Here is a 13,960-nt window from a genome sequence, read left to right on the forward strand (position 1 = left end):
TTATTTTAGATATATTGGGTTTAATAAACAAAATGTCATTAAAATTAATTTCATCCATGGTTACTAGAACATTTTAAATTATGTACGTGGCTTGCATTATATTCCTATTGGATGCTGCTGGTTTAGAGAATGAGATGACAAACAAGAACAACCAGTGACATGGGAAACCAAGAATAAAGGACATATTAAATGCCAAGAAAATACTTTGTTTCAAAGATGGAGTGATCAACTATGTCAAAATCTTCTGATACGTCAAGTTTAAGACCAAACATTAACCACTGGGTTTAGCAACACTGATGACCATAATATCACAATTTTGGTGGAACACATGTTCAAAGCCTGACTGGATTGGATTCAACAGAGAAAAGAGGAGAGAACCAGAGATAGTGGGTATGAATACCTCTTAAGGATACTGACTGAAAAGAAGAACTGAGATATGGGGCAGAAGCTGAAGGACAAGGTTATGCCATGAAATGGTATTTTTAAGAGAGTAACATAAATAAAGCATGTTTGTATGCTGATAGGAATGATCCAGTAGAGCAGCAAATTCATTATGTAAAGGATAAAGGTGAGAATTGGTAGAGCAATATCTTTGAATATAACACAGAGTATGGAATCTAAGGCACAAGCAGATGGGATCACCCTTAGGCAGCAGAAAAGAGGTCACATATGCAGGTAGGTGGGAAGACTGCTTCTATTTATTCAGCGTAATAGGAAGGTAGGTAATCTGCTTCAAGTGAGGATGGTCAAAGTGTTGGAAGTCTGAGGAGAGGGGAGTGAATGAACTAGGGAAATATATGACTGCTAGGGAGCACTCAGGGCCTAACTGCAGTTGGTGGTGATGAAATGGTAGTAGGACCAATCAGTGGAAATACATCTTTTTCCAGTCACACTGAGATGTGCAGGTTTAAAGGCAGAATAGGCAAAGGGTTAGATTCAACTAGCATTGAGGTATAACAAGGCAAGAGAGGAAGGGAGCTGGAAGTATATGCAAGGGAATGACTGTAACAAACGAAGATGATATTTAAATTTGGAAAAGAGGGTCAAGAGGGTAATGACAATGAAAAGGTGATATAAATAAACAGAAGTCCAAGTAGGAGTGAAGAACTGTAGGAATCAGAACACAAGTAATTTAGAAACAGAGGTGGTTGTCTAAGAATGGGATGCTTCACACTTCAAAGATCATTAGAGGGTTACAAAGACTTAGTCTAAGGTATGTCATTAAAAGGAGAAATCCTAAATGCTTCTAAAGAGAAAACATGAGTCACATATAAAGAATCAGGATGCTAATACTGGGATTACAAATCAATGGAACAATGCCTTCGAAATTCTGAGCAAAGTTATTTTCCAGCCTAGAAGTCTATTACAGGCAAACCATCAATCAGGTGTGAGGGTAGGGAAGACATTTTCAGACATGTAAGGTCTTAAAGAAAAATTTCCTCCCTGTCTTCCCGAAGAAACTGGAGACACTGCACAAGCAAAGTAGTAAACTAAGAACAATAAAGGCATGAGATCCAGGTAACTAGGGATCTAACAAAAAGAGAGAGAAATGGAATTCCCAGGAGAATGGTACAGAGAAACCTGGGATGACAGCTGTGCAGTGGGCCTAAAAAACAACTGACCCAGTCTAAAGCTAGAGAACAAAAAAGTTCAAGAAGAGCATTTCCAAAGAAAATGATAAATTACCTGACGTATATATAGATGTTTATACACACAATGAAATATATGAATTACCTGGTGTTTAATAATAATGGGAAAGGTAGAATTAAGAAGTACACAGAAACTAAGCAAACCAAAAAGAAGAGGTAGTTATTATCTTCAAGAAAAAAAAATTTGTAGGAGGAAAAAAAAGCATACACTACTCTGGTTCATCTGTCATTAATATTTATACAATCACAATAATGTCAGCACTGAATGATTTAACCACAAACTGAATTACTACTTGGCATGAGGGAAGAGGTAATGTATGAATGCTAAATATATGCTAAAAATGTGCTGCTATACCGTAGCTAAAAATTGATAAATCCTTATACCCAGAAACTAGAATATAAGCCTATTATAAAGAAATATAGAAACAGAGAGTAGCAAAAAGCTAAAAGAATTGAATACTATTACAAATGGATAGGAAAGATCAGAGCACTATAATATTTTCATTGTAAGTCTCATGGACTATTTGATTTTGTATACTATGTAAAGATATTATAACTTTTATTAAAATACACACCCTAGTGAAATTTTCAAATACCAAAATTGAACATGACCTGATTACTTTTAAGAAGATAACTGATGGTCAAGTGCAGAATGAATTAGAGGGAAAAGACTGGGCCAGAAAGAAGAGTTCAGAAACTCTCACAGGATCCTAACCTAAAACAAAGGCATGAACTAAAGCAGAAACAATGAGAGAGAAGGAAAAACAGTTCCCAGATGCAAGACACTTGCAAGGTAAAAGAATCTGGATGTAGGGGGTTAAAAAAAGTAATCAAAGATAACACTAAAGATACCATTTTGCAAGATACAGAATCCAAGAGGAAAAGCCATTTGATGGGGGAACTGTGGTTCCCATTTTGCACGTGAGCAAGACACTGAGAAAGAAACATCTTTGGGCAACTGAAAATATCTCCAGTTCAGGAGAAAAAACAAAGCAGAGACAAAATACATAATCACTTAGGAACTTTGGAAGCATCCATTTCAAACAAGAAAATTATTTACTTTAAGTCATTCTTATTTATTCATTATCAGGCCTCTGGATTTTACTAGGAGATCATTTTTTTTAATTATGAAACTGACACAAATTTATCTGGAAAATCTGAAAAGTTTAGCAAAACAGGAAAAATATCTTTCCAGCCTAGGAGCTAAATTTTGCTTATGTTTCTTTCCAGTTTTATTTTTTTATGTAATTGGTTACACTGTGTACTGCCTTCTTAACCTTTTATAGTATGCATTTTCCCATGATATTAGATACTTTGTCATCACTATCTATTCATTACATGTCATCAATTATGTGTACTAAATTAACCACCATTTATTTCAACCACAACCTTAATGGTGGCAGTTTGACTGATACCAATTTTCACTATTAAAAATTCTGATTAATGTATTTGGGCATAAAGCATCCACATTTCTAACAATTTCTTTAAAGCTAAGTTCTAGAGGTGAACTAACTAGTTTAAATGGTGTCCATACGTTTAAGACTCTTGATATACACACTGCTAAACTGTTTTCCAAAATAGCTATGCTAATGCATACTCACACTAGTAAAAAACCAAAGTGCCAACTTACTGCATCCTTACCAACACTGAATATTCTCATTTTAAAAACTTTGTAGATGAAAAATGAACTAATTATTATTTTGTTTTTCTTGGATTAGACTAAGCCTAAGTTTTAAAAATATTACTGCCATTTGATAACCTTCCTCTATGAATAAGCTATTTATTTTACTGCCCACTTATTCATTTGGGTTTTAGTGTTATGCTTTATTTGAATGGGATCTTAATACATAAAAACTGATTATTTTTGTTGTCTATATTTTTCCTTAGAATTTTTTCTATCAGTTTTTTTCCTATTAGTCTTTTCCTTTAGGATTTCTCCTGTTACTAAGTCCTTCATCCAGAGAATATACAGCAATTTGATTACGATTACTTCTATTATAAAAAATTTTAGTTTATTTAAAAATAAAGTAATACAGGCATATAATAAAAATTCCAATAGTACAAACAGGTATATACCCCGACCCTCAAATTCCCTAGTTATCTTCTCGTGTACAAAGATTTAACTACCTCTTTTGAAAAAAGAAAACAAAAATGGTAGCGAGCTACACATGCTTTTCGACACCTGACTTATTTTACATTAATTTGGAGATCTAATCTCATCTGTATAAGTAAACCTACCTCCTCCTTTGTTAAGGGTGCACAACACTTACTTGGCTATGAGTGTAGCGTCATTTAATGAGTCTCTACTGAGGGACATTAGTTTTCAGACTTTAGTTACTATAAACAACACTACAATTAAGGTCCTTGTACACAGACTTCTGAGGATAAGCACAAATATATTTATAGACTAAATTCCTAAAAGTGAAACTGCTGAAACAAGACATGCATTTTAAATCATAGATATTACCAAACTGCTTTTCTAAAAAGTTGTATGAATTTATACTCCCATCAAAAAATGTATGAATCCTGCTTATAGTGAAATCCTGTCCTAACTAATAAATGTGGAGGGAGTGCTAGAGTTCAAAATCATCATTTTGCAACCAACACAGTAAAGATTAGTCCAAGCAAGTACCATGAATGGATACTCAATATATAGGGAGAAATTTTAATGAGCAGGATATTTATATGATCTTCAAGTGTTTCCCTAGAGATGCTTATTAAGTATAAAAGGTTAAAAACAGTAACCATATGGGAATGTAAATTGGTACAGCCACTAAGGAAAACAGTACAGAGATTCCTCAAAAAACTAAAAATAGAGTTGCCATATGATCCAGCAATCCCACTCCTGGGCATATATCAGAGAAAACCATAATTCAAAAAGACACATGCACCCCAATGTCCACTGCAGCACTATTTACAATAGCCGAGACATGGAAACAACTTAAATGTCCACCAACAGATGAACTGATAAAGGAGATATAGAATACTACTCAGCCATAAACATGAAATAACGCCATTTGTAACAACATGGACTTAGAGATTATCATACTAAGTGAAATAAGTCAGAAAGAGGAAGACAAATACCATATGGTATCATTTATACGTGGAATCCAAAATATGACACAAATGAACTCATCTATGAAAAAGAAACAGACTCTCAGACATAGAGAACAGACTTGTGGTTGCCAAGGGGTTGGGGGTGGGGGAAGGAAGGACTGGGAGTTTGGGATTAGCAGATGCAAACCATTGTATGTAAGATGGATAAATAACAAGGTCCTACTGCACAGCACAGGGAACTATATTCGATATCCTGTTACAAACCATAATGGAAAGGAATATGAAAAAGAATGCGTATATGCCTGAATCACTATGATGTACAGTAGAAATTAACACATAAATCAAATATACTTCAATAAAATAAGTTTTTTAAAAAACGTAACCATATTGTAATCATAAAACACCTTGCTGGGGTGATAAAATCACATCACCATTGAGGGGCAGATGGACACTGTATGCCTCAGATGTGATACCATAAGAAGGACACTACATCACTCATGTCATATTCCAGCCAGGACTGCATAATATAAATCTAATCATGAGGAAAGAACAGACAAACCCCAAGCGAGGAACATTCAATTATAAAGGGAAAGCAGGAGAGGGCTGTGTTTTCCAAAAATATCACTGTCATTAGAGACAACAGGATGAGGAACTGTTGTAGACTGAAGGACACTAACGAGATATGCAACTAAATGCAGGACATGATCCTGGACTGGATCCTATACTATGGGGAAAAACACTAAGAAGGATATTACTGAGTCAACTGACAGAAATGGAATATAGGTAGTGGATTGGTATTAAAGATTTATTGAGGGTGATAACTGTGCTGTAGTTGTGTATGAGAGTGCCCTTTTTCTTACAAGGTGCATACTGATGTGTTTCAGGGAAGAAGATCATAACGTACACAACTTATTCTCTAATGATTCAGGAAAAAAAACCATATATACATGCATGAGAGAAAAAGTGAAAAAACAAATGAGACAATAGGTTAACAGCAGCTGAATCTGGGTGTTCTTTGTGCTGTTACTGTAACTGCTGTTATTTGGAAAATATTTCCAAACAAACTTTTTTTTTAAAGATTAAAAAGAGGGAAACAATGACTATTCATATCCTACACACATACACAGAGCATGTGAGTGCCTGTTACAGGTAAAAAATGGTATCTCACAGTTTTAATCTGCATTTCTAAAGTGAGTTTAAGCATCTTATGTTTAATGGCCAATTTATTTCTATACTGTCTTCTGATTTCTAAATAACCTTTTACACTTGAAATATTTTATTTATCTACAATTGACTCTGATGTTGTTATAAACTGATGTTTGTGTCTGGCCCTACTCCCAAATTCATATGTGAAGTTCTAATGCCCAATGTGATAGTATGTGGAGGTGAGGCCTTTGGGAGCAACCCACAGAGTTGTTTAACAAAGAGTTGTAAGGCTTAAAAAAATAAAAAATAAAAAAGAGAGGGAACCTACAAATCAAGACTTAAGACATATCAATCAACTGCAATAAACAGACTGAATGTGTCCCCTCGAAATTTATGTTGAAACCTAACCTCCAATGTGATGGTACTGTGAGATGGAGCCTTTAGGAGGTGATCAGGTCATGAGGCTGGGGCCCTCATAAATGGGATTAGCATCCTTATAAAAGAGACTCCAGAGATCTCCCCATCCCTCCTTGTGCCATGTGAGGCCACAGTGCAAAGATAAACTACGAAGCAGGCCCTCACCAGGCACCAAATCGCTGCTGCTTTTATCTTAGACTCCTTAGCCTCTAGTACTATGAGAAATAAATTATTGTTTATAAGCCAGCCAGTCTACGGTATTGTGTTATGGCAGCCCAAATGGACTAAGGCAGGTGTAAAATGCTGATGAAGTAATTTTCTAGGGTGCTAACCAATCGTCACAGTAGTATCTGGTAAATAAATCCTTTCTCTGTCCCACTGATTTTTGATGTCTTTTTGGGTATACTTTGAGAATATATTTAAAATAATTTCTATATCTCTTCTCACTTTTTAACTCTAACTAATCTTTTAAAAAATTCCATCCAAATGGATAAGATTTTCCATAATGACACCCATATCAATTCAAATACGTAGCTAAACAACCAATGAGTGTATAATAAGTACACACTATTTCACAAACAACTCATAAGCCACACATTCAAATGTGAAAATCATATATTTAATTATTCTCATATACATAATATAAATTTAGAAATGGTTTATACTGAACCATTGCTGGAGCTTAAGATATTTATTTTGGATCAGTAACAGTGTAGGAAAAAAAAAAACTTAACAGTTTCAACAAAGGAAAGAAACAAAAATAATTACTTATCAATAGTTTCAAATACTATTACATCTCTCTTTAAAATATCAGTATCTGAAATCCTTTTTTTATGATAAAGAGAAAAAAATCTTTCTATGTCTAAACCTGAGAAATGCACAACATTTTCTCAGGGTGAGGTACTTCGTACTAAGTGGAAGAAAACATTTATACTCTAAATTATTCTTTGTAACTTTGTTTTCCTTAGCTCCCTCTTATCCAAAGACTGAGATTAACTTCTGTGTTATAATTTATACGAGACTTGAGAGATAAGGCTATTTCTTCTATTTTCTTTGTGAATCCCCACAAACACCCAGAATAAAGTACCTCTGTACATAATGGACATTCAATGACTGGTACTGACAGAAAGAACACACGTTAAGATGAAGGTCCCTTCTTGGAGAGAACTGGATTATTTTAACCAATACATTTGTAAACATCAACAGCATATTACTTTAAAAAACTATTTTTAACTATAAATGTTGACAAAAAACATATATCACACAATCATTTAAATAATCTTACCTCTTCAAAAACAGCAGCTTTATTTACTTTTTCCCTTGCAATGTCACAGATTTTCAAGATACCCAGAGCAAAAGCTTTCATGGCAGGATCTTCTATAAAGTCTGGATTATGAATGTAAAGGCACGTAAATACTGTCTGTGCCAAGGAATGGCCTTCTAACCATGTTATCTATAAAGAAATAAAAGAATGTACATGTTTAAGGTGATATACAAAGTCTGAACAGTCTGATCCAACAGTCAAAGGACAGAGTGCTACAGGCCCAAATAAATATGACTAATGACAAGATTTAAAAGGAAGGTCAGAAAAGACAGAAGAGAGTTAGAATTCACTTTCATTAAAGTCTTTCAAGAATTAAAAATATGATTACCTGAAAGTTATAGATATGGGAAGCATTCTTTTATATAATTCAGTTTGTGAAATATTTAGAGATTAATGAAATTAGAGGGCCTCCTAACATCACATCCAAAAGCTATCAATTATACAATGTAGTCAATAAAAACCCAGAAATTAAGGAATTCACAGCTTTAGAGCTAACCAGGTTCTTAGCCACTCATTCAACTCTTCTTTTTCATCACAACTACTACTAATCCAGTCAAGCGCATCATATCTCACCTAGATTACAAGAAACTATGCAACTGTTTTCCTGCCTCCCATCTCTACTTCAATACCCCCAATCAGAGGGATCTTTCTAAAACACAAAAATAATCATGCAACACTATTTTATTCAGTGACTACCATGAGCCAAGTACCATGTGCTAGAAGCTAGAAGAATAGCAGCCAAAACTGAGTAATTATGATATCCATGTACTATGCTAGGTATTTTCAAATATCTCATTTTTTTCCTAACACTGAGGAAAGTGTATATTTCTCATCTTACATATAAAGAAATAGAGCATAAATAATTTGCCCAAGTTTATTCAGTTATAATTTATGCCAAGTCCAAGAATTCTGCAATACAGCAAAAAAAAAAGAAAAAAAAAAGCCACTACATTACAAAATGAGAAATGCACATGAAAGCTGCTCTAATTAAGATGTGTATTTCCCATTACTAGCGTGCAGAAGAGAGACTTTCCAGACTAAAAATCATCTGCCTATTAAAGTCCAAACTTAGCTACAACCAGGAGTCTCAAAGAACTGTTTCTCAACTTTGACAAAAATTCTCCTCTTGCCTCCTTTTATCCTATTCCACTAGGACTGTAAATGGCTAAAGAGTAATAAAAATCATCTCTGAGTGAAACAGGCAGCTTTGGAGGAAGAAGGATCAGGATCAGGATTCTGGTTATGCCCCTTCCTAGCAACGTAACTCTAGGCAAATAGATAAGAGTGATACCAAATAGCTCCCAGACCTAAGTGAAAAATAAACACAAAAAAATACATAACAGAAATACTTCATACGCACTGGCAATCAATGAATATTTTACTGGATGCACAAATGAAGAAATTTTACATTATTCCTAAGGACAATGATTTAACATCAAGTTTAAAAAAGAAATGGACAGTCAGAAAGTAGGGGGGAAAAAGAGCTGTACAAATGAGAATTTCCCCACAACTGCACCACATTGTCTAGGGAAGACAACCTACCCAGCATACATATATAAATCACTAAAAAATTCATAGTAGAAAATGGCCAGTTTACTTCAATTTACCTTAGATTAGGAAAAAAAAATTATCCAAAGCCAATCCAAAATTTTCTTTGGTTCAATTTCATGCTTATTTATGGAAACTTCCAATTACAGATTTGTTTCCCTAGGTAACTTGAGAATAAAAAGGGCACTTTGGATAATGGCTATATATTATTATCTTCCTTGGAAAGAAAATATCCTTCCAGAAAATGAGAATCTAAAATCACCCGGATGAAAAGATAAAATGCTGTTTCCTACAGCATAACCTGGACTGCTAACCTTATGTACATCTTACTAGATCAAGCATTACATATATTTCATATTCAGTGGTGGTGTATACACTTTCAAATTGAAATTCAAGTAAGTCACAGTTTTTAAATTAACCAATAGTGTTATCTTAACTCTTACCAAACAGCAAAAACATGTATCCATTATCCCTATCAATTCAGGCAAGGTGAGGTCTTTAATTTTAATGGTGCCATCCTAAAAAGAAGGGGAAATGTGACATACAAGTTTTTAAAAAATTTATGGTTACTATACAGTAAATATTTTAAAATATCAACTCTAAGAAAACTATCTCATTATCTGATAAAACTAAGGTGCCAAATTAACTCTGTATTCTTAAAAATAATGTATCTTAATGTGTCTTCAATATGAAAAATCAAAGCCTCTGTAATTTGAAACAGAATAAAGGCCTTTATAATGAAATACAGAGTCAAACCAACAAGCATTTTAAAAGCAAAGTTCAAATTAGTTTCAAACATTAATAAATATGAAGCATTTTAAAGAGCTGAAGCCACTAAGAAAATAAAACTACTTACAAAGAAAAAAATTTTAAAAAACATTTCCCTTAAACTGATTAACTCTTCTATTTGCAATTTTCTTTTAAACAGTATCCATTTACTTAGCAAATCTTTCTTCATGAAGTATGCAAAATTAAACTCTGAGGCAACTGTCAATGAACTTCTAAATCAATTCTCATTGAGTAAACTTCTGGTTCACTACCACAAGCATTTTACTTACTATATTAACATAAAATTTAATCCCTAAGCCAATCATCCTGGTATGTGAATAAATACTCAAATGCTTTCAAAAATTAACTTAAAAAAATGTGTACGCATCCAAATTTAGAGCAGTTTTTAATGAAGACCTTAAACAAATAAAATTTTGATAAAAAGAGATAACTAACTTTTGTTTACATAGCTGAGATACATTGAAGAAAATTACACTTTAAGTTAATATACTAAGTTTGATTTCCATTATTAATCAAAATGTTTCAAGATACAAATAACAAACAATAAAAGAAAACACAAAAGGCACAACAGTGACTACCTTGATAGCTTGCTCAAAATTGAGAACTTTTCGATTAACTTGGTTTCCAATCATGCCAGCATCCATCTTGGGATCCATCATTTCAATGGCAGACATAGCTTCAAAAAGACCAAATCTGCGAATAAAAAAATTGACTCTACAAATTGTTTTTGAACCAATAAGCTTATTCAGATTCCCACAATGGTACAAAAACTATTATAGTACTTTAAAATAACTACCCTATTTTATGTATTTAGTCTTCCCAACTTGTTATCACTTCTACTTCAATTAGATAATCTTCCTTTAACACAACAATTCTTCCATGTACCTGTCACTCAAATTACTCTATATGTACTATGTGGGAAGAAAAGAATTAAAAACTGATTTTGTTCTTCCTTCAAAAATTTTGCACATTAGAAGTTTTTGAAAAAAAGAAGTCAACTGATCTACAATGGATTTCATCTTGGCTTCTTTAAATAATTTTCTCTAACACTTAGAAAGTAATGTTTGGATAACCATTATCAAATGTAACTTTTAGACTTTTTCATTTTCTTTGCGTTTTGGAAGTCTAAAAATCTGGCACATTACCATCTATAATGCCCAAAGTTTTGGTAATTACATATGGAAAACAAAATCCAGAAATCTTGATGGTCTGGTATCTGTGGCTTCTTAGCCATAGAAGCAGATAGTTGTGATGTAGTTGGACTGATTTATTAGTATATCTTTAATTGAGATATGAAAAAAGAAAAGCCTAAAACAAAGTCTGACTGGCCATCAAGCTACTGACTTCCTATTTTGCTTAGTCTAAGTCATTAGATTACCAGGAAAATAAAGACATCTACCCTGTTATACTAAATCATTTCTCTTAGAAAAGCAGCAGCAGTAAGACATCAAGAAAAATAAACAAATAGGACCTAATCAAACTAACAAGCTTTTGCATAGCAAAGGAAACGATAAACAAAATGAAAAGACAATCTACAGAATGGGAGAAAATATTTGCAAATGATGCAACCGACAAGGGCTTAATTTCCAAAATATACAAACAGCTCATACAACTCAAAAACAACAACAAAAAACAACCCAATTGAAAAATAGGCAGAAGACCCACATAGACATTTCGCCAAAGAAGAGATACAAATGGCCAAGAGGCACAGGAGGATATGCTCAACATCTCTAATTATTAGGGAAATGCAAATCAAAATTACAATGAGGTACTACCTCACATTAGCTAGAAAGTCCATCATTAAAAACTCTACAAATAACAAATGCTAGAGAGGATGTGGAGAAAAGGGAACCCTTCTGCACTGTTGGTGGGAATGTAAGTTGGTACAGCCACTATGCGAAACAGTAGAGGTTCCTGAGAAAACTAAAAATAGAATTACCATATGATCCAGTAATCCCACTCCTGGGCATATACAGACAAAGCTTTAATCCAAAAAGATATATGCATCCCTATGTTCACAGCAGCACTATTCACAGCAGCCAAGACATGGAAACAGCCTAAATGTCCATCAACAGATGAATGGATAAACAAGATGTGGTACATATATACAATGGAATACTACTCAGCCGTAAAAAGAATGAAATAATGCCATTTGCAGCAACATGGATGGACCTAGACATTACCATACTAAGTGAAGGCAGACAGAGAAAGATAAAAACCATATGATATCACTTATATGTGGAATCTAAAATATGACACAAATGAACCTATCTACGAAACAGAGACAGACTCGAGGACATAGAGAACAGACTTGTGGTTGCCAAGATAGTGGGGGAGGGTTGGGGGAAAGATGGAGCGGGAGACTGGGATTAGCAGATGTAAGATATTATATAGAGAATGGATAAACAACAAGGTCCTACTGTGTAGCACAGAGAACAATATTCAACGTCCTATGATGAACCATAATGGAAAAGGATACATTAAAAAAATAATGTATACATATGTATAACCGAATCATTTTGTTGTACAGCAGAAATTAACATGACATTGTAAATCAACTATACTTCAATTAATCAACTATACTTCCATTAAAAAAAAAAAAGATCTTTACGGAGGCACTCCTTGAAATCCCTCAAACCTCTTAATGCTTCAATTTAAGATATCCTGACAATATGAGCATATGATATTACTGAAGAAAACTCTCATCTATAAATCTGATACAATGCTACAAATCAAAACCCAAATGGTATTTTTCAAGGAGCTTGTCAAGCCAAAAGAGAAAATATGCAAAAATGGAAAAGAACTTTCTCAATAAAACAACAGGGATTCACCAGATATCAAAGATACTATAAATCCGTAATAACTGAAAGCATTCTAGATACACACATCAAGAGAAAACAATCCAAACCCATGTTTTTGTAGGAAGTATGTATGATAAAGGTGGAATTTCAAATTGGTGGAAAAACAGTGTATTAGTCAATAAATACTATTAAGACAAATGGCTAATCATCTTGAGAAAGTGAAATCTTTTATTTACACAATTAAAAAAAACAAACTCCAGGCAGATCTAAGTTCTAAACCTAAAATAAGCAAACAAAAAATCTTTAATAATTTACAAAGCTACAAAGAAAAAAGTGGATAACTCCAACTGTGTAAAACATTAAAAATTTATATGCAACAATAAACCAGTCAGTTAAAACACTGACAACTATCTGGGGGAAATATTTTTAATACAGGTAATTTTGAAAAAGTTAATATTCAGAATATATAACTCATACAAATAGGAAAAAGCAAATAATCCAAAGACATGAATGGAAAAAACATGATCCAAAGACATGAATGGAAAAAACATGAATGGACAATTAACAGAAGAGAAAATATAAACTGTTAATAAAGAAGTAAAAAGCTACTCAAATTCAAATGTAGTCAAGTAACACAAAACAAAATGATGAAGTTTTTTGGGGATAAGGAAAATTTTTTTAAAAAAATTAGCATACTCTCATATACTGCTGGTGTTAGTATAAATTGATAAAGACTTTTGTGAAGGAAATCTGGCTGATTCCATTAAAATCCAGTTATTTGATTTCTAAGCTTCTATCCTAAAAATTATTTGTACATGCATATGTATAAAGAGGTTTGTATAAATTAAATGTTTTCAATTTTCCCATGTTACCGAAAAATGTTGCAATCTGAATGTCCATCAACAGGGATACCATAGAACAAATTATGGTACAGTCATTTTATAAAATAAAAAGCAGCAGTTAAAATGAACAAGATGGAGCTAACATGGAAATATCTCTAAGATATATTGAACCGGAAAGAAATCTGCAGAACAATACACACAGCTGACCCTCGCTATCCTCCAGGAGCCTCCACAGATGCTCAATTCCCTTACATAAAATGGCATAGTTGAATACTGTACTGTATATCCCCATTTACAATTAACTAGTTTTATAGATTTTATTCATGTATATAAGTGTATTTTGTTTTTAATAGGTCCAGGACATGTAACAATCTGATGACTTGTAAC

At 33.3% G+C, this 13,960-nt stretch overlaps 1 protein-coding gene across 4 annotated transcripts in view; it reads right to left on the reverse strand.

The window, feature by feature from the left end:
- Positions 1–13,960, reverse strand: part of NAA35 (N-alpha-acetyltransferase 35, NatC auxiliary subunit) — a 98,471-nt gene that overhangs the window by 70,079 nt on the left and 14,432 nt on the right. For all 4 annotated transcript variants that reach the window (XM_057721309.1, XM_057721311.1, XM_057721308.1 and 1 more), the window contains 3 exons: positions 10,509–10,623; positions 9,585–9,659; positions 7,555–7,722 (listed from right to left, as the gene is read on the reverse strand). In XM_057721309.1, coding sequence (XP_057577292.1) covers positions 7,555–7,722; positions 9,585–9,659; positions 10,509–10,623 — 358 coding nt within the window. The remainder of the gene's footprint in view (positions 1–7,554; positions 7,723–9,584; positions 9,660–10,508; positions 10,624–13,960) is intronic.

Source organism: Hippopotamus amphibius, chromosome 2 (assembly GCF_030028045.1).
Source record: "Hippopotamus amphibius kiboko isolate mHipAmp2 chromosome 2, mHipAmp2.hap2, whole genome shotgun sequence".
NCBI classification, from domain to species: Eukaryota; Metazoa; Chordata; class Mammalia; order Artiodactyla; family Hippopotamidae; genus Hippopotamus; species Hippopotamus amphibius.